At 39.1% G+C, this 25,537-nt stretch overlaps 2 protein-coding genes and 1 non-coding gene across 3 annotated transcripts in view; all 3 read left to right on the plus strand.

The window, feature by feature from the left end:
• Window positions 1-826: 826 nt before the first annotated feature.
• On the plus strand, window positions 827-8,829 carry Psma4 (proteasome 20S subunit alpha 4). Its single transcript, XM_005316849.4, has 9 exons — window positions 827-964; window positions 2,505-2,530; window positions 2,771-2,813; window positions 3,457-3,619; window positions 5,068-5,145; window positions 5,585-5,673; window positions 6,119-6,249; window positions 6,979-7,102; window positions 8,437-8,829. The coding sequence occupies exons 2-9, from the start codon at window positions 2,528-2,530 to the stop codon at window positions 8,589-8,591; spliced, it is 786 nt and encodes a 261-aa protein (XP_005316906.1). The 5' UTR covers window positions 827-964; window positions 2,505-2,527; the 3' UTR covers window positions 8,592-8,829.
• Window positions 8,830-12,012: 3,183 nt separating this feature from the next.
• On the plus strand, window positions 12,013-12,085 carry Trnav-cac (transfer RNA valine (anticodon CAC)). The gene has a single exon. It is a non-coding gene; the product is annotated as a tRNA-Val (tRNA).
• Window positions 12,086-24,077: 11,992 nt separating this feature from the next.
• Chrna5 (cholinergic receptor nicotinic alpha 5 subunit) overlaps window positions 24,078-25,537 on the plus strand; it is a 42,326-nt gene continuing 40,866 nt past the window's right edge. Inside the window, exon 1 of the mRNA XM_005316848.5 lies at window positions 24,078-24,375. Within this exon, the coding sequence (XP_005316905.1) occupies window positions 24,270-24,375 (106 nt within the window). The 5' untranslated portion in view covers window positions 24,078-24,269. The remainder of the gene's footprint in view (window positions 24,376-25,537) is intronic.

A 25,537-nucleotide genomic window follows, 5' to 3' on the forward strand; every position in this document is an offset into this window, starting at 1 on the left:
AGTAACTCAGACCTTGGGGATACTACCAGAAGATCTCAGAAATGACCATCTCCCAAATTAACAGGTGAATCACAACTCCAATAGAGAACACCTGGAATGTAGCCTTTGAAGTGCCTCTTTAAAAATAAAGCCCCCTGTTCCTGTTGATGGGCAGAATCACGGCCTTTGAGAGTCCCGGGTTTCTCCTTTGTTAGCAAAACAATAAACCACCTTTTCCCTTTTTCTCAAAACCATGTCCTCCTCATTGGATTGGCATCAGGGACAAGGACTGAAATTTTGGCAACAATATAAACTAGAAAACATGACAAATTCAGCAAAGAAGATAATATGCTATGTGCATCTGGTGATGGTAGGGCTCTCCTTTAAACTAGGTCGGTGGGGGGAGATACTTTCTGAGAGAAAATGAAAGTGAAAGTTGTCCCACAGGTGTGATTCCCAATACAATTTGCTTTATATGTCAAAAAGTTCATATATTAATAATAAAAGTGGAAACCAGATTTTAGAAGGGGGACCGTAACAGAACGAAGGGTAAAGTCTGATTTGGTTGAGACAATTGTGGGGAAAAGGGCTGGAATGGTGGGTAGCACATTAATGCTTATCCTAGGTCCACCAACAGTGGTAAAGAGGAGAAAGTAAGAATGAAAACAAAGTGTAAGGGGAAATCCGCTATAATTCCACTTGATCCTTAGGCGGGGGTCGCCAGCCCGCCTTCCATGCTGCACAATTCGCCCCAGCGCCACTGATGACACCAGCCTGAGCCGACCCGCAGCAACTCTCAAGTTTCTCCTGGGCACCAGTTCTCGCCCCGCCTCCAGGAGGACTTCCGCATCCTTACCGCCCCGCCCCCTGCTGCTCTGCGCACGCGCGGGGGCCATATTCGCAGCGGACGCTGTGAGACGGTGGTAGTTCTTCCCGAGACTATTTTCGTCTCCTTAGATCTCCCCTCTTCAGTGTCTTCTCTCTGGTGAGCCTTGGTCCCCGGTGGTCGGCGGAAGCCTTGTCGCTGTCCGTTGGGTGGGGGTTGTGAGCGTAAAGATAGCGGGTCTCCGCCGTCAGCCGCTGCTGAGGAACTGTGGGCACGATGACTCTGCACCCGCCTCCTCGGCCTCGGTGACGGTCTGGTCCGGGACTGGCCCCCGCCGGCCGCCGTCGGGTTACCCGGCCCCGGGCCGGGGCCGCGGGACAGTGCAGGGCACCGGGCGCAGGTGGGCAGGTAGTGGTCTGTGCGGCTTTGGTCCCCCTGAGTACAGTACGTGAAAGCGCTATTGGATGTGCCGGTGACCTTAAACTCGTGCTTTACCCGGCGTCAGGCTCGGTGATCTTGATCCCGCCCCCCCGCAGGTCTTCTGTCTTTGCGACCTCCTGTCTGCTCTTGTCTGGACCACTCTTCCCATGCATCTGCCTATTGGAACGGCACTCCTGACTAGTTACCCCGCCTTCAGCCTCTCACCAGCCTCAAGTCTTTCTAAACTGCTTGTCAGTTCCTGTGGCTTTGCGACTCTTAATCATTCGGTGGAGCCTACTTAATTAAGAGACAAAATTCAGTTTTTACGTGGGCCATTGAGATACCTGCTTACTTTTCCATTCTTAATTCCTAATATTCTGGGAATACGGGCTTTGGATTCTGAGGTTGGTTTTTCTACTGAATCACGCACCCCAGTGTTGTCTTTGGCGAGGATTGAAATGATGCCCAAGATTACCATACCCACCCCCAAGTTCAGAACCCGGTGTCCAACTTGAGCAATTTACCTCTTTCCCATTGAGCTTTCTGCCTTTGGTATCCTTTGCTCATGCTTTCTCCTCTTTCAGGAACCCCTTTCCCTTCTTCCTTTCCCTGTTCTTAGACCTGAGGGTTTTCAACTTGTTTCTGCCTCCCCCATCTCTAATTTATTCTTACTTTCTGTATCAGTGTCTCCAAAAAAATGTTTTCCCTCCATTCTGATTCCTACTCACTCTGCTTTTTTCTATCCCAGGGATTGAGCCCAAGGGCACCTAACCACTGAATCACATCCCCAGCCTGCATTTATTTATTTATTTATTTATTTATTTATTTATTTATTTGTGGTAGTTGGACACAGTATCTTTATTTATTTTTATGTGGTGCTGAGGATTGAACCCGGTGCTTCTACCAATGAGCTACAGCCCCAGCCCTGAGATAGGGCCTAAGTTGCTAAGGCTGGCTTTGAACTTGCGATCCTCCTGCCTCAGTCTCCTGAACTAGTGGGTTTACAGGGGTGCACCACCAGCCAGGTTTCTCACTGCCTTTTCCACGTTATAATCAATGTCTGTTCCTCTTGCCTGACTGCCAGATTTTAAACTCTTCGGGACAGGGATTGGTATTGCATATCTTGGTGTTCCAGCATTTGGCATGGTATCTGGCTCTTTGCAAGTACACAATAAATGTTAGCTGAATAAAGAGAGTGAATAAGACAGATTTTGAAAGTGAGAAAATGCATCTTTAAATTATGAATTTTTTTAATGATGATTCTATTTTATTTTTACAGGAATTATATAAAGTTCAGAAACCATGGTGAGTTAATAAAACATGCCAGTAAACTATTGCTTGTTGAAGCTTGTACTCAGTTTACAGAATTACATGAGATAATTGAAATGGAAGAAGAGATGTGATAGTGATTTCTTCCTTATAACAGCTTCTTCCCACACACTGAACTTTGTGCACCAGGATACATTTTATAAAATGATTTGTGGGCTTGGAGGAATTGGGTTACCTGCAGCAGATAGGAATCACTTATATGTTTTTCCTTTGCAGTCTCGAAGATATGACTCCAGGACCACTATATTTTCTCCAGAAGGTAAATAGAAATTTCTTAATCTGCCTCAAGTAAAGACTTAAGTGTTAAAATTTTAAGGAAAAAAAAACTCTACAAAAAAAATTTTTTTTTTTTTTTGATACTGGAGAATGAACCCAGGGGCACTCAACCACTGAGCCACATCCCCAGCCTTACTCCAGTATCAGAGTCTCACTGAGTTGCTTAGGCCTTGGCTTTGAACTCACGATCCTTCTGCCTCAGTCTCCTGAGATACTGGGATTATAGGCATGCACCACCATCCCCAGCTACAAACATTTTTGGAGTTACTAAGTTCATGCTTTTTGTACTTGTGAATTAATTGTGGTCACTAGCCTGATTGCATATGTATTATGGAAGAGTAAAAATAGGACCATTGCTTGTAGCCTACTAGTGTCATTTCTGATTTCTCTTGGAATAGTATACAGGAACACAGAGGAGAGTCTTGGCTTCTCTCTACTTGTGTTTTGTGGGGTTTTTGTTTTTTTGTTGTTTTTTTTTTTTTATATATTTTTTAGATGTTGATGGGCTTTTATTTTATTCATTTATTTATATGCGGTGCTGAAAATTGAACCCAGTGCCTCACATGTGCTAGGCAAGTGCTGTACTACTGAGCCGCCACCCCAGCCCCTCTGCTTGTGTTTTGTAGGTCGCTTATATCAAGTTGAATATGCCATGGAAGCTATTGGACACGCAGGAACCTGTTTGGGAATTTTAGCAAATGATGGTGTTTTGCTTGCAGCAGAGAGACGCAACATCCACAAGCTTCTTGATGAAGTCTTTTTTTCTGAAAAAATTTATAAACTCAATGAGTAAGTGAGATCTTAGAGAAGAGTTTTAACCATCACTTTCTCACATAAATGGGATCTGCTTATTTTGAAAGGTTCTGCATGTGACATTAGTAGAATTTAACAGTTTATTTTTACTTGTAAAAATGTGTGCTTTTACTTCATTTTGCATGAAACTACTTTGAGGTCCAGTTCCATGTGTTATTTGTTTAAAGTACAGAGCTAAACATTTAGTGGGAAAACAGCATAGTATAGTTATAAAAGTATAGGTTTAGTAGTAACAAAGATTTGGGAGCAAATCCAGGCTCCAACCCCATACAAGCAATGTGACCTTGCATCAATTATTTAATTTCTTAGGGCTTCATAGCCTTTTAGAATGGTTGTAGAAGTCTGATAAAACAAATTAAAATGAATGAAATGAACTAGCACAGTATCTGGTATATAACAGATCCTCAAAGTATTATTTGGAACATCTACTGAGGGATTTTGTTAAATTATAGTAAATCTTTACCAAAGAACAGGTCTTCTGGAAGTCTGAGAATATTTGAGTATTTTAACTATATATATATTTTTTCAGTACTAGGGATTAAACCCAGGGGTGCTTTGCCATTGAGCTACATTTCCAGCACCTTCCCACGGTTTTTAAATTAAAAAAAAAAAAAAAATTGTGACAGGGTTTTGCTAAGTTGCTGAGACTAGTCTTGAACTTGTGATCCTCCTGCCTCAGCCTCCTGAATTGCAGAGATTATAGGCATGTGCCTAGTTTAGTTATACTGTTTGCACACCCTATGAGGTCTCTATTCAATTTGGTTGTGCAGAACTTTGCAATTAGTGGAGAACTGATTGTTAAAAAGATTCTCTTCAGCAGTGGGCCTATTAAATGCTGGTCAGACTGTTTTTTGTTTTGTTTTGTTGTTTTTTTTGTAGTTGTACATGGACAACATGCCTTTGTTGTTTGTTTTATTTTTATGTGGTACTAAGGATTGAAACCAATGCCTCACACATGCTAGGCAAGTGCTCTGCCATTGAGCTACAACCCCAGCCACCTGGTCAGGCCTTTTGCTACACTTATCTGAGGTAGTGTCATTTCTCCATAGAGCCACTTTTTAGGCCCACTCAGCAGCTTGCAGGATGGTGAGATATAATGACAGTGGTAACAGGGTAGCCCTCAGGGAATAGGCAAAGTAAAGAAAATGTACCTCCAGGAAGAGCTTGAACTTCAGTTTGTGAACTTCTCTGCCCTTTTGCTTTTTCATCCTCACTCCCAACAAGCCAGGCCTTGGGAGGTAAGAGAACTTTCTTGTTGAATGATGTCAAGTAAATGTCTCCTATAAAGATAAAATCTCTGTGTTTTTTTTCAGAAGGGCATAGAGACTGTGAAGCAAACATGGAAGATTTCTAATAGGACTTGGTGCTTCTTAATATCCCCGCTTATAGATCACTATCTTTTTTTTTTTTTTTTTTCCTTCAAGGGACATGGCTTGCAGTGTGGCAGGCATAACTTCTGATGCTAATGTTCTGACTAATGAACTGAGGCTCATTGCTCAAAGGTATGGAATAATAGTGTAACTAATGATATAGAAGTTAGTTTAATGTTTCTAAGGAAAACTCACTTTTGCAAAGATTAGTCACTAAAAGTCTATTAATTAAAAATGACAGGTTTTTTTTCCATAATACCTTTATTTTATTTATTTATTTTTATGTTGTGCTGAGGATCAAACCCTGTGCCTCACATGTGCTAGGCAGGTACTCTACTACTGAGCTACAGTCACAGCCTGAAATTATAGTTTTTTTAAATCAAATTTATAAAATGTCATTTATTATAAAGATAATAGGATGTTAATAAGTTTCCCCCCTCCTCCTCTTCAAATTATAAGTGACTATTATGTTGTCTCTATGGCATATATGTTTTTTTCCACAGGGTATTTTCCTTAGATTTTATGTGTTTTAGGAAAAAAAACTATTAATATGCCAATCTTTTTATCCTAGGTATTTATTACAGTATCAGGAGCCAATTCCTTGTGAGCAGTTGGTTACTGCACTGTGTGATATCAAACAAGCTTATACACAGTTTGGAGGTACTGAACTTTTTAGAATTGTTATTCTGAAAATTTAAAACATTATAAGTAATAACCTTTTCAAGGTAGTAAAAGGAAATTGAAAATCATCAGTCCATAATTCCTGCATCTTGAGCAAGCCTGCTTCTACCATGTAGATTATATATTTTATTAATAATATATTGAAAGTCCAAAATAACATTTTCTAATTTGGAAACAAATTCTTTTTACATAATAATGAAATTCAGTACTTGTGTATGTCCTTACTTCCTCTCCTGGCTATGTCCAAATCCTAGAAACAAAAGTGGAATTTGTGATTGAGCTTATCTCTGATAGCCAGAACATGGAGCAGTTAATGAATGCTTAACTTCTCAGAAAAGCATTCAGCCACATTCTCTGAGCTCTAGTAACTATAGTGATACCAAATTTAGATTGTTGATGTTTGGCTTTTTCTTCTTTGTTAAAGGAAAACGTCCCTTTGGAGTTTCGTTGCTGTACATTGGCTGGGATAAGCACTATGGTTTCCAACTCTATCAAAGTGATCCTAGTGGAAATTATGGGGGATGGAAAGCCACCTGCATTGGAAATAATAGCGCTGTGAGTATTTTTGTGGTGTGTAAAAGCTAGAAAAAGATCTAATAACTATCATAATTTTTGAAGTAAAGATGAACAGTATTTTAAGATAGTTCCATACCACATCAAGGTTGTTATAGCTATCTATGATTTCTGTTGGTGACAAAGTTGCAGATACTGCTAATATATTGGAGTTTGTTGCCTCCATTTATAATTAAATCTAGTTTTAAATTAAAATTTGTGAAAATAAAGATACATTATTTTTCATACCTTCATTCACTACCCTCTAAGTTCTAGGATGGACTCCTTTGTTAACAGAGGACCTAGATTAAAAACTCCCTTAGGGGAGCAAGGGATATAACTCGGAAGAGCACTTACCTACCATGTGTGAGGCCCTGAATTTGATCCCCCCTAAAAAAAAAAAAAAGAAAACTCCCTTGACAGAGCATCAGTATCCTCTCTTGTTACCCCATCTCAGGTCTACCCTTCCTGCCATCCAAATTGTTTATACTGGTTGTAGTGCCATTTAAAAGACAGGCATTAAGCCGGGTGTGGTGGTATACACCTGTAGTCCCAGCACTTCAGAGGCTGAGCACATAGGATCACTTTAGGAGTTCGAGATCAGCCTAGGCAACACCTCAAAAAAATTTTGAGACCCCCATCTCAAAAAAATTGTCAAACATTCTTCTAGACCAATCCATATTAAAAAAAAAAACGTAAAAACTTAAAATTCTATATATTCTTGTTTTATAGGCAGCTGTGTCAATGTTGAAACAAGACTACAAAGAAGGAGAAATGACCTTAAAGTCAGCACTTGCTTTAGCTATCAAAGTGCTAAATAAGACCATGGATGTTAGTAAACTGTCTGCTGAAAAAGGTAACACATGTCCTCTTTCATTTGTCTGCTTGAGTGAGGGGAACTGATTGAGTAGCTGTTGGTATTAGGCATTTTACCTGTTGCTTAATTCATAGAAGCAGCACCATTATAAGTTAGGTAGCTTTATACCTGTTTCCTAAACGAGGACACTGGGGTGCCATGACTAGGGTTAAGTGACTTGACAAAGATCAGAATGAGCTTTGATAACTTTTGAAACCATAATGCCATACTGCATGCTGGGCTTAATGACCTGAGCTAGAATATTCCCAGTACTCATAATTCAGAGACCCTGCTCCATGCTAATTTAGTTAACAGTAATCATATCAAGACCTCTTGGTAGTGATATCTCTGCTTCTGTGTGTGTGTGTGATAAACTACATGTATTTCTACAGGGTTATGATATACTTTACGAGAGATAGAGCACTTGCATCAGTCATGGTACCCTGTTGTATTTTTCTGGGTCTTTTAAACTCTTATATTAAACTCATGTTAATAATTTCACTTTATTCAACTTAAGTTGTATGACAAAAATTTTTCCCAAAATTGTGGTTAATTAACATTGATATACTGTAGTACACTTAGCTCCTGGTGTTTCTTAGAAAATGCCATTATCTATAGACTGACATCTGTTGTCATCTAATTTCAGAGAGGCCCTAGTCAATTTCCCCTACACAAATACTCTTTCCACTATACGTATCAGTGTGTTTCCCTTGCCCAGAGCCATAGAAGCCGTTTTTCATACCGTTATTTTGAAAAGAGGTTTGAAAATTCCATAAAAAGTGTTTTCATTGGTTGAAGATTCCAGCTTAGCATTCAGGGGTTCTAACAAGGAGATTGTGGTTCTTTCTGGTCAGCAAACTAATAGCAGGCCAGCTACAATAGCTGTTTTTTTGTTGTTGGTATTTGTTTTGTTTTTGTTAGTTTGGCACTAGGGATGCTTAACCACTAAGACACATCCTCAGCCTTTTTTTTATATTTTATCTTGAGACAGGATCTTTGTAATTTGCTTAGGGGCTTGCTAAATGGTTGAGGCTGCCTTTGAACTCTCAATCCTCCTGCCTCAGCCTCTCAAGCCACTGGATGACTGTACTTTACTAAGGGAACAACATAATGGTTGCTAAAAAGTTGGGATGGGTTAAAAGAGGGAAGATGTTTAAGTAAAAATCGTGATTAAAACATTATAAGACCAAAGGTATTTTCTTCCTGTAAAAGTATCCAGGAATCATTAACCATAAAACATGGTAAAGTAGTGAACTGAGGCTAACATATGTTAAGTTATTTGCTGAGTGTACCTGCCTCTGATACAAATGTTTGTGTTTACGTTTGTTTTTTAGTGGAAATTGCCACACTTACAAGAGAGAATGGAAAGACGGTGATCAGAGTTCTCAAACAAAAGGAAGTGGAGCAGTTGATCAAAAAACATGAGGAAGAAGAAGCTAAAGCTGAACGTGAGAAGAAAGAAAAAGAACAGAAAGAAAAGGACAAATAGAACCAGGGATTTTATAACCCATTTGGGGCACCATTTCAGTGTAAAGGCTGTTCTACTCTTCCACCTGAGAAGGCTTTTTCAAAAACTTGTGCAGGTGGGGAAATAGGACATTCCATACTGAATTGGGTCTTTGTCATTTCTGCTCAATTGAATACTTTGTTGTAATGATGATGATTACTCTTAATGGACATCTTAAATTTCACACTTTTTTTTTGGAATAAAACTTGAAAAGAACGGAGATGGTGAAGGAAAAAGTTATCTGTAGCGATAATTGTTAAAAACAACAGGATTGATAAGGCTCTTACTTTCCTCAGGCACTATGTACGCTGTGGTTTACATTTCTTTCACAAAGGTGGGGCATATCCCTTTATGCTGTCCATCATCTCTGTCTCCAGAGATGGGTTAGAGAATGAATGAGAGCGCTGAGCAAAGCCAGCACTGATGTATACACATGAAGAAATAATGTATAGGATCCTGCAGTTAGGACTGCACAGAGTCATAGCCCAAGCCATATGGAAGATGGAATGGGAGAAATTAAAGCCACCCAGGAAAAGTGGAACCAAGAGATAAGAACAGTTTTGTTTTGGCTGAAGGGAGTTCCATTGCTGGGCTTTGCTCAGCCCATTCACTTAAGTTTCTTTTTTTTTAAAGAAAGAGGAGAGGGAGAGAGAGAGAGGGAAGTTTTTTTAAAATTTTTATTTTTCAGTTCTCGGCAGACACAACATCTTTGTCTGTATGTGGTGCTGAGGATCGAACCCGGGCCGCACGCATGCCAGGCGAGCGCGCTACCACTTGAGCCACATCCCCAGCCCCCCATTCACTTAAGTTTCTATGACTTGATAGAAGTGATATAGAGTGGTCTTATTTCAAGTGTAATTCCTGGACAGACAGCTTCAGTGTCATCTAGAAATGCAAATTCTGACATCCAGACCTACTGAATTAAAGTGTCTGGGAGTGCTTGGTAATCCATTTTAACAAACACTTCATGTGATTCTTACACATACCTAAATTTAAAGTCCCCAGGGGTAATTCCATTGGCATCCTGGGTGAGAACCAGTTTAGTGAGCTTCCCTTCGCTCCATAGTGGTTACACTACCATGTATGGGCTCCCAGCCTAAAGGCTTCTAAGTGTATTTAGGGAATAATAGTTGCAATTTTGGGGACTGGGGTTGTGGCTCAGTGGTAGAGCACTTGCCTAATGTGTATAAGGCACTGCATTCGATTCTCAGCATCACATAGAAATAAATTAATAAAATAAAGGTCTATCAATGTCAAAAAAAAAAGTAATTGCAGTTTTCTGCGCAGTCTAAAAGGCATTTCTGAGCTCTTGGATGATCCACTTTTGAACTGTCTAAATTAATTCACTGTAATTTATATAGCTGATTCTCATTGTTCTTGAGAGTTATGTGTTCTATAAAATCACCACAAATGCTGAATTAACAAATACTGAACTGTTGTACCTAAGGGAAATATTGGGATAGGTTCTATAGCCACTGGTGACAGCATTTTCATCAGTTGATCAGTTCATTCCTTTTTAATGTGTTTCTACTTAAGACACCTTATTTGATACATACTGTTGATTCTTTAGCATAATTCCCTGCCAACAGCTATATCTGAACGTATTAATAAGGCATAGCACAGCCTTCATGTTCTTGGGAACACTCAATAATAGCACTATACGTGAGGACCATTTTAAACTGAAATCACCAATAAAAGGCACAATAATGCAAAAAATATGGTACAAGAGAGACCGTCGGAACACTTCATAACAGTATGAGCTGAAACTAGAAGTGTTGCCTTATTAGACTCGTCTAGGAATGTATTCTTCAGGCTTCCCAGACTTTTTCACTAATCTGCATATGTCCACAAATGACTGCAAAAGCACTGCAAGTATTTCCAAGAGTAGGCAAATTCACAAATATATAATATATATATAATCTACAAATAAGGATCGGTTCTACATCTTTAAATGACCCTCAATCTTGTTGCACCTGGAATTAAAGGCAGGTGGAAAAGTGAATCAATAAACCCTGTTGACCCCATTCTGGATAGCCAGAATCCAGCCATTTACCACTGTGGGGACCAGGGATGATCTGGTCCAAGACACTATTTTCTCTCATTTGAACAATAGCAACAGCCTCCTAACTGGTCTCTCTACTTCCACTTCCTCTCCCATAATCAATTCTCAACAACAGCCAGAGGAATCCTTTCTAAATGTTAAAAATTGTGCTACTTCTGGGCTGGGGCTGTAGCTTAGTAGTAGAGTGCTCACCTCGCATGTGTGAGGCTCTGGGTTTGATCCTCAGCACCAACCAAACATAAAAATAAAATAAAGGCATTACATCCATCTACAACTAAAAAAAATATTTAAAAAAAAAAAAAAGATTGTGCTACTTCTCTGCCCAAAGCTCTCCAATGACTTCTTTGTATCTTGTTCAGTAAATGTTAAATTCTTCAACTGGCTTATGAGGCATCCTATCTTCTGGCTCCACTGTCACCTTTTCTATCAAGTGCTCCCTTCCTCACTATTCATCCAAATGAGTCTTCTGGTGGTCCTCAAACCCATCAAGCCCTTTTCATCACATGACCTATGTACTTGCCAGTCCCTCTGCCTTAGGAAAGCCCTTCCCCTGGGTATATGTATTTTCCACACCCTCATCCCCTCTGGTCTCCACTTGAATGTAATCTTATCTATTTCTCCAAAGAAACAATCTACTCCCCCATTCTCTGCTCCTTACCCTGATGAACTCTTCTCCAAGACACTGCAGAAGGACTTTGTTTTCATTCAGCAACTGTGTCCCAGTGGGAACAAAAACAGGAACATATTAGGCAACAAATAAACTGATGAATGATTAAATAGAGCCCCTTGATATGCTGGAGTGAAATCCTAAACACCACTTTTCCATCCAGGTCAGAACTTGTGGGTTTCTATTTTCTGACCACACCTTCTGCATTCCTAAAGTTAGAACAATATCTTGAGTGCTACAGTAGAAATAAGCCACACTAGAAATAAGTCTTCAAAGGCTAAGTTTGTAGCTCAGTGGTATAGTGCTTGCCTAGCACGAATGAGGCACTGGGTGTCATCCTCAACAGCACATAAAAATAAATAAGTGAAAATCAAGGTATTGTGTCCATCTGCAGCTAAAAACAAAATCTTCAATTTCCTAACAATGGACAATTTTCAATGTAGTCCCCCTTTTGTTCAGATAAATTCATACTAGAAAAATAGCAAAAGGTAGCCTGGAGCAAAGGCTACTGAGTAACTTGTGGGATTTTTTCCTATTTGGGGGCTATCAGCTTAACATAGAATCTCACCAGATCTCATTTTCCTCTACTCTGGGCATGCTTTTGGCCCAGATGGCAGGACCCTTTGTTTTCCAGGGTATTTTCTGACATATCCCAAATGTAGCCTTAGTGGGCTGGGGATATAGCTCAGTTGGTAGAGTGCCTGCCTCACAAGCATAAGACCCTGGGTTCAATCCCCAGCACCACCAAAAAACAAAACAAACAAACAAACAAAACAATGTATCCTTAGCAATCTTCATCCAAATGGGCCCTCCACCAACAGCAAGCATTTCATTCTCTGATCTGGGCAAAACTCAGTAGGTTTTCACAGAGACACTACCAGCTTGGAAGCACCTTGAAGTGAATAAGTAGGAAACCAAAGAGAGCTAGGTTTTAAATCTTGAGCTAAGTTTTAAAATCATGCTTTTAAAAATAAGCCATGTGGGGGAAAAATCACATTCCTGTGTATAATTTTACTTGTGGTAATTAGAAAATAAGTGAGGCTCTGGAATTTCTAGTCTAGCACTTTGAAAGTTCCTTGAAAGTATTTGTTGCAGCAATGCAAAAATATTCCAGACTCTGGGGGAAACAAAAAAACACCAAAATATAACCCGAAAGTAGACTCATTTCTTTGTTGAATACTTGGGTGTGTTCCTGCTCATTTTTGGTGATGAAGATATGTGGTCGAGTAAAACATCCTCCGCTCTTAACCTCAAGTCTTGCAGGAATGGCAGTGCTGTAATCAACTGCTTAATACTGCAGAGAAGTGCTAGACTCCAGGAGGCTGTGCACTGAAAGTTAGGGAGGACAGGCAGAGGAGCTGCATGAACTAAGCTTAGTGATGGGAAAGGTTCACATATTTATGGAAATCCTGCACAGAGCAAAGCTAAAGCATAGCTCCTTGGGAGAAGATGGGTAATGACAAGAGGTGAAGTTAGAATGTGTGCCCGGCGAATGAGAAAAGCAATTACTCTGACTTTGTTAAAAACAATGATTCTGTGAGTCTAGGCCAGGGGTTAGGTGGAAAGAGAGTCAGGGAAATGAATTAGGAGGCTACTGAAATAGGTGAGGAAGGATGAGGATCTAAGACAAGGGAAGCAGGAGGAGGAGCTGCCATGGAGTGAGAGACGAGAGGGAAAGATTAAAAGATGACTCGCAGCTTGACTTCAGACTAGTTATAATCTGATCTAAAAAAGCATTAGGTAAACTTGATGAACTACATTTCCTAATGTCTATTATTGTTATAACCTGAACGTAGGGAAGAACTCTGTAAACGATGTTGCATGTTACACATTGGGGTAAAACCATGTTGAAAGCTTACCCCTCCATTTTCTTCCAGATTTTGTTCATTTGTATTTTTTCCATAAAATTGTTTTTTAAGTTATTGATAGGCCTTTATTTATTTATTTATTTATAAGTGGTGCTGAGAGTCAAACCCAGTGCCTCACACATGCCAGGCAAGTGTGCTACCACTGAGCCACAGTCCCAGCCCTCATTTGTATTCTTGTATTCACTGTTCATCTCCTTCACCCAATTTCTATCACAGTATTTATTCAGCTTTTTCAAAATTAATTTATGAGTTCTTTTAAGGATAGCTCTTTGTCATCTATGTTACAAATGTTTTCCCATATTAGCATTTTTATTTTTATTTTGATGCTGATATAATGAAGGGTTTTTTTTCCCCCAGTACTGAGGACTGAACCTAAGGCCTGTGCATGCTAGGCAAGCATTCTACCATTAAACTGCATCTCTAGACCTTTGTATTTTATTTTGAGACAGGACCTCACTGAGTTGTTCAGGCTGAACTTGAACTTGTGATCCTCCTGCCTCAGACTCCCAAGTAGATGGAATTAGAAGAGTATACACTGTGCCCAACTGTTCATTTTTTTAAAGGCAATGTTTAAATTAATCACACAGCTTTAATTCTGTTCTTCAGAATTCTTGGAAATTATTTATTCTTGAATGAATTCAAAATTACATGAAATAAGACATTTACCTTTCTTGTTTTCTTTCTGTTTCCCCCCATGCAGTGCTGGAAATAAAGCCTTGCACACATAAGGCAAACACACTACCACTGAGCTACATCCCCATCCCCAATTTTTATTATTTTGATAATAGTTTCACTGAGATATAATTCACATACCAAATAATTCATCCATTTAATGTGTGCATTTCAATTACTTTTGGTATATTCACCAATTTTCCTCACCACAAAAAGAAATACAGTATCCCTTTTTCTTCACCTCCATGTTCCTGGGCAACTACTTGTCTGTTTTCTATAGATTTGTCTATTCTGAACATTTTATATAAATGAGGTGGTATAATGTTTGAAATGTGACTGGTATAGTTCACTTATTATGATATTTTCAAGGTTCATTCTTCTTGTAGCCTGTATCAGTAATTCATTTGTTTGTTTACCAGAAAAATAATAGCACAGATACGTTTTTTATTGCTGAATAATATTCTATCTTATGATTTTGTTTGTCCATTTATCAGTTGATGGAACTTTGGGTTGTTTTCACTTTTGGATATTATCAATAATGCTGCTATAAACTAAGTCATCCATAATTTTTGTGTAGATATGTTTATATGGAATATATATCAAATATGGAATTTTGGAAACATATCTCAGTTTATTTTTAATCCATCTGTACATCTAATATTCATACTAGTGATTATACAGATTTAAAAAAGTCTATGTTCTCCTATTTTTTCATAAGGGTCCAATAAAAATGGAAAATAGGTTGGTTCTTTGAGTAAGTACATATGATTTCCTTAGCTATCATTGAAATAGTTCTCACAGTTGGTGAGGATTTTCACTTCCTTTCATCTTGGCAGGAAGAATTTTTTCCTCTAAGTTCCCTTATACCTAACACTAGGAGAAGCCAAATGTTTGATTCATACCTCAGAGCCTTATATAATAATATTCTCTGAAAATTTCAGAATCATACAGAATGGGAGAATTCACGGTAAATTGCCTTCTAAGCCCTTAGCAATCTAATAATTTACTTTTTCTGATTATAAAGCAAGGCATGATCATTTTGAAAAATAAGAAATTATAAATTTAAAGCCACCCATGATACCATATTTTAGTGCAAAATTATCATAGATTTTATGCCATATACATATATATGTATTTTTAACAAAAAAGTGGGGTGCAACCATTATGTGAAGCTTCTTAAAAAGATTGTGCTGGTGGGCTGAAGATATAGCTCAGTTGGTAAAGTGCTTGCCTCATATGCATAAGGCCCTGGCTTCAATCCCTAGCATTACACACACACACACACACACACACACACACACACACACACACACAAAGATTGTGCTGGTATTACTTAAAAATCATTTATTCCTAACTTTTCTTTGGTACAAGTTTAGGATGCACAGAATACTCATGAATATACCACAATTATGCAGTGAAATATGGGTATCTTGCCTAGAGTTAACTTATCTTGCTGGCCCAATTTAGATGCGAGTAAGTGTACTGATAACCTTCAGCAAATTATAGGCAAGCTATTTAAAAATACTCTTAAGGAATTTAAAATGTATTTTTCCTTCTCATTGCGTTTCTATTTTGCTGCTTTAAAAAGCTCTGTCTAGGAGCTGGGCATGTGGCTCAAGCAGTAGCCTGGCACGCGTGCGGCCCGGGTTCTATCCTCAGCACCACATACAAAGATGCTGTACCCGCCAAAAATTAAAAAATAAATATTAAAAAATTCTCTCTCTCTCTCTTTAAAAAAAAAGCTCTGTCTATACTACAGAGCAGAAGTTATCATTCATCACGCATAAACAGTATCAATATGTGCCTTATATGTTAAAGTTATTAGTACTCATTCTCACAACCTAGTAAACCAGGTATTTCAACTATAACACTCAGTTTTTAAGGGCCTACTATGTGTTCAGTGATTTAGAGGTGATTTTTTTTATTACATAGTTGAGAAAACAAAGCTCAGACAAGATAAGTGACTTGACACAAGCCACACAGCTCCCAGGACACCATTATAATGTAAGCCACCACTATCATCCCTTCACTAGACTTCTATGTATTCTTGCGTCCCTCTCTTCAATTGTTAGAGTGATCTCCTTAATACATTAATCAGAGGACATGAGCACATCTTAACCCTTTCACTGATTTCCCATCAGAGAATTGTACAAAATTTATTCTGAAGCTTAAACTTAAAGATCCCTCCCTTAGCCTCTTCCAAGGCCCTAGGAAGGACATAACAATGTATTTGAAGGTTCATATGCTTTTTTGTAAAAGTTGCAAAAGTAAACCTTTTGTGCCAGGAATGGTGGCACATTCTTGTAGCCTATCTACTTAGGAGGCTGAGGCAGGAAGATCTCTTGATCCCAGGAGTTTGAGCCTGGCCTGAGCAACATAGTGAGGTCATATCTCTTTAAAAAAAGATAATCTTTTAACTACAATTGAGAAGTGCTACTGTCTATTTTCATAAAATATATTTATTCATGATAATTTTCATGCATAGATTACTGTTAACCATTCCAGGGTAGAAATGGCCGTCAGGATGTTTGGTGCCACTCATGTCACCTAGCATTGTAGCCAGGTGTAAGGCAGAAGTTGTGCCACCACAAGAACAATATCTTTTATGGTACCCATCATAGGAAATTTTTGGATAATGGAAGAGAACAAGCCTTGAAATTTATGGAGGCATAGAAGCTAGTGTGGAGGAGTATGTGTCAGATACATTAAAGTTGTTAGTACTCATTCTCACAATTTTCTTCAGATGTGTAAAATTATAAACTGAGAATTCAGTTCTCAGCGATGCCAAAATAGTGAGGGTGGGGAAAGAATATGCAGTATTTCAGGCCAATAATCAAACTATAATTTCCTAGGTATTGTGATGTTTGTCAACTTTAAAAAAATTTGTGATTCATTGAGCTCTACATAAATAGCCAATTTTCTATATGTATTGTTGTATGTTTTTGCTTAAACAGAACTACCCTCAACCTACTCCAAAAATATAATCTTCAGTATAAACCTGAATCAGCCCAGCCTTCCATTATCCGACTTACAGCTTTACCTTGTCCCACTCCTCCTGTCTTGTTGGTAATGGTTTGTACCTGATTCTTTCCTGCCTTCCTCAGACCAAACTCTTTTTCTCCCATAGAGTCTTTGTTTTAGAAGGGGGACGAGTACCAGGGATTGAACTCAGGGGCACTTGACCACTGAGCCACATCCCCAGCCCTTATTTTATATTTTATTTAGAGACAGGGTCTCTCACTGAGTTGCTTAGCACCTCTCTTTTGCTGAGGCTGGCTTTGAACTTGCTATCCTCCTGCCTCAGCCCCCAAGCCATTGGGATTACATGTAAGCGTCACTGTACCCAGCTTCCCATCGGGTCTTTACCTGGGTCATCCCCTCTATCTGGAATGGTCTTCTCCTGAATTCTGCAGACCAGCCTTTCCTCCATCTCTGCTAACTCAGGTCACCTTGTCAGAAAGGCATTGTCTGACCACCTAATCTAAAATAGAATCACTACCCCAATTCCATTACTTTCTATATATTTCCTTAATAGTTCCTATCAAATTCTGAAATTAGGCTGGTCGCAATGGCATACACCTATAATCCTAGTGGTTTGGGAGGCTGAAATTGGAGGATGGCAAGTTCTAAAGCCAGTCTCAACAACTTAGAGAGGTGCTAAGCAATGAGAGCCTATCTTTTAAATAAAACACACACACAAAAAGGCTGGGGATGTGGTACAGTGGTTAAGTGAAGTACCTCTGGGTTCAGTCCCTGGTACAAGAAAAAATCTGAAATTATCTTTTAAAATAATACTTATTAGTTGTCTATGGATCTTTATTTTATTTATTGATATGTTGTGCTGAGAATCAAACCCAGTGCCTCACACATACTAGGCAAGCACTCTACCACTAAGCTACAACCCCAGCCACTGAAAGTATCTTGTTTGTTTGTTGTTGTCTGCCTTCCTCCTCTAGGTAGTAAATTCTATGAAGATGTGGACATTTTTTGTCTTGTTCACTGCATCATCTCTAGAATTTGGCACATAGTTGATCCTTAAATACTTATTGAATAATGAATAGCTTTGAGGTCTCAAATTCAGGTTTGTTGGACACTACAGACCAAAGACTGTACCTTTCCCAATATGCCAAGAACTTTCTCTATTTCCCAAACTATTATTCCACAGAGTATAGAAAGATCACATGTGTATTAGAAACACAAGCGATTTCAATTCTGCTTCACCAACAACTGAGAAGAACAGGTACCACCAATGATCAAAATATCCTTCTCCTAATCCCAGCCCCTAGGGAGGCCTTGAATCATAAATTCAAGGACAGCCTTGGAAATTTAGTGAGACCCTGTCTCAAAATAAAATAAAATACAAAATAAAAGACTGGGGATTAGAGCTTAGTGGCAGAGCAATCCTTGGTTCAATTCCCAGTATTTAAAAAAAAAGAATCCTGCCATGTACAATTCCAGCAGCTCCAGAAACTGAGGCAGAAGGAGCATGAGTTCAAGGTCAACCTCAGCAATTTAGTGAGGCCCTAAGCAACTCAGTGAGACCCCATCTCTAAATAAAATATTTAAAAAAGGGCTGGAGATGTGTGTGGTTCACTTGTTAAGTGCCCCTGGGTTCAATCCCTGGTATATAAAAAAAAAATCCTTCTCCATACAGGTGAATTCAAGTATTTCTCAGTTTTCAAAATATGGGAAACAACTCACATTGATCAGGCATCTCATAGAAGAATCAAAGAAAGATTATATCTTATGTGAGACAGCTATAGAACTTGGAATTAGCAAATGATTTCCAATTTTAAGGGGTTTGAATCAAGTGGCTTAGAATTAGATTAAAGATAATCACTTCTCTGGAACAGTCAATGCCATACATTACTCTGACCTTCCTAGTGAGTTTTTTTTTTTTGTACTGCTAAGAGATTGCTCATCTTGTTTTTTATCCATATAGAAATACTGATGTCAATTAGTCCTCCATGGGAAATGAAGCTAGATGAGAAAGTAAGCCCTTGCTAAATAAATTAGAGAAGTGGATAATTAGAGCAGAGATTCCAAACCATTTCAGAGAGGCAGCTCCATTTTGGTTTTGTTTATTCTCATCACTTCCCTAAAAGTGTTATTAATATGGTAGTTTACAAATTACACATGGGAATAAAATTTTGATTGTTTCATACTCTTGAAAATCAGAATTTAATAATAGCCCTTAATTGAAATAGAAACAATCCTTAAGCAATTGAATCGGCAATCAAGGAATTAAATTCTAAGATGGTGGTTCTGTAGCTGGAAGACCTGCACTATTTGTGGTCTCTACCTGCAGTATAATTTGTACTTTGGACTTCTTTTGGTATATGAAGTGGTGTCTACAAATACTTCTCATATCCAGAATATATCTAAGGGAGATATATATTTGGTAAGAATACTTATAGTCTGGGCTGGGAATGTGGCTCAGGCGGTAGTGCGCTCGTCTGGAATGCGTGCGGCCCGGGTTCGATCCCCAGCACCACATACCAACAAAGATGTTGTGTCCGCCGAGAACTAAGAAATAAATACTAAAAAAATTTCTCTCTCTCTCTTCTCCCCCTCTCTCACTCTCTCTTAAAAAAAAAAAAAAAAAGAATACTTATAGTCTTTGCACAGAATTGAATATTTATAATTGTATCTTATAGACATTAAAATAAAGGCCTAAATTTCTTGTTAAATTTACAATATGATACGGAGAATATCCTATTATCTATCATCTATGGAGAACAGATCATTTAACTCAATAATATGTACATATTCCTAATAAGTTGTCTTTATTAAGTATATGAATGTTGAGCTTTGCTCATATATGCATGTGCTTTATAAAAACATTGCAGTCAGCAATGGACTGCATATATGATGGTGATCCTATTGCTTAGTCTTAATATATAATATAATATTATATATTAATATTAATTATATTAATATTATTATATAGTATTATATATTAATATTAAATATTAATTATATTAATATTATTATATAGTATTATATATTAATATTAATATCGCTGTCTTAGTTTGTGTATCAATCCTCTATGATCTTTTTTTTTTAAAGAGAGAGTGAGAGAGAGAATGAGAGAGAGAGAGAGAATTTTTTAATATTTATTTTTTAGTTCTCAGCGGACACAACATCTTTGTTTGTATGTGGTGCTGAGGATCGAAACCGGGTTGCACGCATGCCAAGCGAGCGCGCTACCACTTGAGCCACATCCCCAGCCCCCCTCTATGATCTTTACACAAGGAGGAAACCATCTAATGGCATACTTCTCATCACATACTTATTAAGTGATGCATGACTGTAATTGCAAATCCACGGAAGGCTTTATCTACACAAATCTGGATTTGGCATAAAAGGAAAACAATTTTCACAATGTGATTCCTCACTCCCAGATTTAAAAACTTGTAACTTTAGAGGACATGGGGGTTTGTATCACACTTTTCTAAGGTGGAAATAATATCTTTATTTTTAATAATTGCTGATATTTGTCCAAGATATATTATAATTTACTGTACAGTAGCTGAACTGTCATTTCTTTGTTAACTTTTGTTTTTTAAAGATTTCAATTTTTTTCTTTTCTGGTTCTGAGGGTTGAACCCAAGACCTCATGCATGCTAGGCAAGCAATAAAAGCCACATCCCCAGCCCTCAATTTTGTGATCTATTGGTAATCAAGTCTGTGACATTGTGGTATGCATACTATTATTAAATTTTATTGGGATAGCTGAGTTTTGAATGTATTAATGTTTTGTGATATTTGATTTTATGCAGTATTTAGTTATTACAATCTAATAAAATATTGTAACAATTTTCTTTCTTAAAGCTCTCTATGTAAAATATATATCTGAATTTTTATATTTTGATTGTAGCCATTGAAATAGCCCTTGAAAGGGACTTATTCATTTTATATAATTTATTTTGAAGTATTGAATTTTAATATCCTATCAATACTTGATTTTTTTTCCAACCTATAAAAATGTTTTCAATTTTGTCACTAAAGTTGACAGCATCCATTTTTATCTTTAATTAACTTTCAGTTTTGGCTTTCATCTTAAAAGACTCACAGCAGAATTTATCACCAATCCATGATGGAAATGATGAATGGAAGATTTGGAGAAGCTGCCTAGCTCTGAATTTAGCTCAGTTGACCCCATTATAAAAAAGAAAAGCCAGCAGCAACATCTATATACAAGGCGATTCATTAGGCCATACCACTTGCAGATGACAATGTTTATTTTTGATTCCTGCTATTTTTTTTTGACCCAATAATTCCCCTTCCATGCACTCTCTTTTAACTCCAAAGCACCAATTGCCCTTTGTTTAGGGCTTTTGTAGGTGGGAAAACACATCAGAGAATAATTGTCACACAAATAATAATAATAGCTACCATGCATTAAACTATTGGGCACTGTGCAAACTTTGTGTACAAACTGTATCTCCTGCCAGGCAGGTTATAAGTCACCGTTTTAAAGATGAGGAATGAGAGAGACTAAGTTTAGTTTAGAAAATGGTGAGATCTTTGAAGTCAGGTCACCTGGGTTTGAATCTATACTTGCCACTTTCTAGTTCACTAGTCTGAGGTCTTGGGCAAACTAGTTAACATGCAGTTATTCTCCCAACAAACATTTTGAGCAGCTGGCATGTGCTCAATATACTGAGCATACACCCTCGAATAAAACAGGCACAGCTGCTGCCTATCTGGAGCTAGTTATCTATGGGGGGAATCAGATACCTAACACACTAAAAGAATAGAATTACAAATTATGACAAATATGGTGACAGGAAGGAATAGACAGTGATAGAGGGAATGAGGGTCCACCTTAGATAGATTGGTTTGTCTCTCAAGACATAACAGGTAGCGCTGAAACAGGAGTAGGAATTAAGCAAAGCAGGGAGGAGGAGGATTGGGGGGAATAGCTCAGGCAGAGGGAACAGTGGAGGTGAAGACCCTTGGGCAGGACTGCAGGACTCAAGGGGCTGGAATAGCTAGAATTTAGTGTGCAAAAGGGAAGGAGCAGTGATATGGGACTGTGGAATTCGCAAAAAGCAGAGTCTGAATGGAAGAGGAGGGAATTGCCAGGAGAATTGAAAAGGAGTTGACCAAAACAAAACAAACTAAAATGAAATAAAAGTTCCTCTCTAGTACTATTGCTTGAGATTAAATGAGCTAGTATTTTAAAAAGTGCTACACTTATTACATTCCCCATTACTTAGTGGGATTAATGATAATTATTAAATTGGACTTTCTGTGGCAAAGTACTGATTGGCTAGTGTATGATAAAATTGAATAAAATAGACCATAGGCTGTGGAGCTCATTATCTAGTAGAGGACATAAGATATAAAAGACACATACAAAAAGAAGACAAGTGGTATTTGCAATGGGCCTTGAAGGGGTGGGTTTGGATGTTCAAAGAAGGGGAAGAGAGCAGGCTGAGTGAAGATAGGAAAGGGTAGTAAAAATGTCACATTCTAGGGAGAGATCAGTATAAACTATGTTTAAGAGTTCAGACTTGGGCTGGGAATGTAGCTCAGTACTAAACTTGCCTGATATGCATGAGGCTCTAGGTTCCATCTCCAACACTTAAATAAATAAATAAATAAAATCCACAATCTTCAGAGAAAAATATGGTGTGTGGGATGCAGGTGCATTATATAAACTGTATGACAGTTCATTTGGTTAAAGCTCAGAAAGTTGTTAGGCAGATGTTCCTTCAGGGGAACTTTGTAGGAGTCAGCTGCAACATGGTCATTTGCATGGTCATTTGATCAGCCAGTGTTTCCTAGCAGTGTGAAGATGCCTGTTACCAGAGTCAGATGCAGCCACCACTTCCAGCAACCACAAGTAATTGGCATGTCCCAGCGGGGAAAACACATCCAAGATGCACACATTATATTCTGTGATTATGTGCTACAAATTTAAAGTGCCCAAGAAATTATACACTATGCCTTTTACTTTAAAACAATAACAACAACTAATAGTGCTTTTCACAGGTTATATAGATAGTTTTTTCTCATGGTTATTAATACCACACGCTGAGTAGGTAATGGAATTCCAATTATGCTTGTTGGCTGAGTTAACAACCATTGAATTCTACTTTTGCCACAGAGAGGAGCTGTGACCTTCAGCAGTTATTTACCTTTTCTCTTTCAAATCCCTTAGCTGTAAAAGAAGAATAACACTTTGAAATCATCCAAACACTATTTGAATGAATTGCATAAGTGTATATAAGCCCCATGTATTATTCAGAGAAAAATATAAAATTGCAGTCAAGAGACATTAAATACTGTCTTTCATTCCTGTGCAGAAGTGTAATTAATGACTAACCTGGTTATCATCATATGTATCCTTTTTTCTGGGCGTCCTTTAAGTCCTGCTTCAACAAACTGGCTTGGTTGGACATTGTTTCCATTTCCTGGTTGTACTTAGACTTAGGGGGAAAAAAGTCTTAACTGAATCTTGCGGTTGAGAATTCTTTAAAACCAGGTTTCGGTTTTAACAGATTTACGGAATCTGAAGCTTGGAGTGAAATTTTTACTCTTTAGAGGTGTCAGCTCCATAATTTTCTGTGAAAAGACAGTGGCTCGCTCTGCCACTGAAGTTTAAAGATAATTCACCTGAATCCCTTCAACCAAATGAAGCTTTCTAATCAATTATGAACGGAAGGAATGAGATACAGTATAAGGTCTACAGGGATTTGAGACGCTAATCCAGCAGTCAGCATCAATCGCCATCAGAGTTGCTAAGAATCTGTGGCAGATGAAGTCACCGATATTTACAAGTGTTAATTGATGGCAACACGAAAGGAATTGCCTATGTTTGAAGCAATTGCGTCTTCTTTTCACGGATGGTATAAATGAGTGTCAGAGCTGTTGTGGCAGCTGTCCTTTCGAATTCTCTAGTTTATCCACGTCATTTTAAGGACAAACAGGCCCAGAAAAGGAGGGTAACTTGCCCAGGGGTCGCCTTGCTTGTCCAGAGCATAGGTCTCCTGATGGAGTCAGTTGGCGCCTACAGAAGCTACAGGAGGCAGATGGGGGTCCAACAGTCTGAAGTCTGGCCTGGGGACTGGGCCTGGACTATGAGGCCGGACCAGGTGTGGAAAAGGCGGAGCTAGGAGCAAATGGGGTTGGGTTGGAGGCGGGGCCTAGTGGATACTGGGCGGGACCTGGGCGGGGCTAAGCTCCCTAGAGCTTCTCCTGCGTGCCCCGCCCTCTCAAAGCCGCGAAGCTGAGGTGGGCTTCGCGGGTTGGAGCTGAGGAGCCCAGTGGCAGGTCAGCTGTGTCTTCCTCCCTCGTTCCGACCCCTCGCGCTCCAGGAGTCGGTGTTCTCTGCTCAGGGGTCGCTAGTCGCCTGCCGCATTCCCTCGCGGGGCCGGACGATGGCGGCGCGGGGGTCGGGGCTCCACGCGCTCCGCCTTCTCCTCCTTGTTCAGCTGGTGGCTGGGCGCTGGGGTCCCGCCTGCGCGGGGCTGGGCTCGCCGGGAGGTGAGTGTGGGCGGCGGCGCTTGCTCTCGGGATGCCGGGAGCCAGGCGGCGGGTGGCCTGGGCAGCCCGGCGCCGGTGCCCGGAGCGGCCAGGCGACCGCGCGCCGCGAAAACCGTGTTACCGGGACCGGGCATCTTTTTCTCCTGGGAATTTGAAGTGAGGTCTCAGATTTAATGTCCAGATCTGTTTAAACGCACAGAAAAGGCCATTTTTGTTGTTCCACGGGTTGTGTTATTGGAGACTGCAGGTCGGCTTAGTATACACTTCATACAACTTTTTAAATAGAAGATACCCTTGTTTTCCCGCGGGGCTTTCCCTTCGTGGTTTGTGGAGGTGTGGAGACCCTGGGTTTAATACTAGGGATTGAGACGGTAGCTTCTATTCTCTGCCCCCTTCTCCTCCACCCTTCCCGCAGCGTCTGAACTTGTTCACTTTTGCCAGGAGGTGAAATGTGCTTGCTGTAGAATGTTAGCGGACTTCCCTGCGTTTGCTTCCTAGGCTCCTCATTAGCTCCTTTGGAGCATGACTTTTTTTTTTTTTTTTCACTCTGCTGCTTTTCAAGATATTTTGAACTGGAATCAAAACAATAAAAGAAAACGCTTAGTACTTCTTCAAATTTCAAGTGCTTTAGAAAGTTTTAGATCTAGTTCTCTCAGTAGCTTGAAGAAAAGTGCTATCATTAATGGAGCATCTATGGTGTGACCTAGACATAGACTCCTCTAAGAATCCTTTAAGTGAGACATGAGTGTAGAAATGAGCTATCTGCATTTCATTTTCTACAGTGAGTTTCTTAAATAGAGGAAACAGTATCAGAACCGTTTCTTGCCTTTCCTTCGTTGATTTTTTTAAAACTGTTTTAGAATTTAGAAATTAGAAACTTTGAAGACTAGAATCACTTATTACAGGCTGCATTGCTTACTGTAGAATGAAGAGAAATACAGTGGAGGGTGATTTAAACAAAATTCTGTGCAGAGACAGTTACAGTTTAATGAGAAGAAAGGAGTGTGGTTTTGGAGGCAGACAAGCCTGGTTTCAAATTATAGCTCTGGTATATCCTGTCTTGGGACAAACTTCCCACAGTTGCCTTCCTTCTTTGAAAAATGAGGCCAACGGTGTGGTGTACACCTGTAATCCCAGCCTCTTGGGAGGCTGAGGCAGGAGG

This window comes from Ictidomys tridecemlineatus, chromosome 5, assembly GCF_052094955.1.
Source record: "Ictidomys tridecemlineatus isolate mIctTri1 chromosome 5, mIctTri1.hap1, whole genome shotgun sequence".
Classification (NCBI taxonomy): Eukaryota; Metazoa; Chordata; class Mammalia; order Rodentia; family Sciuridae; genus Ictidomys; species Ictidomys tridecemlineatus.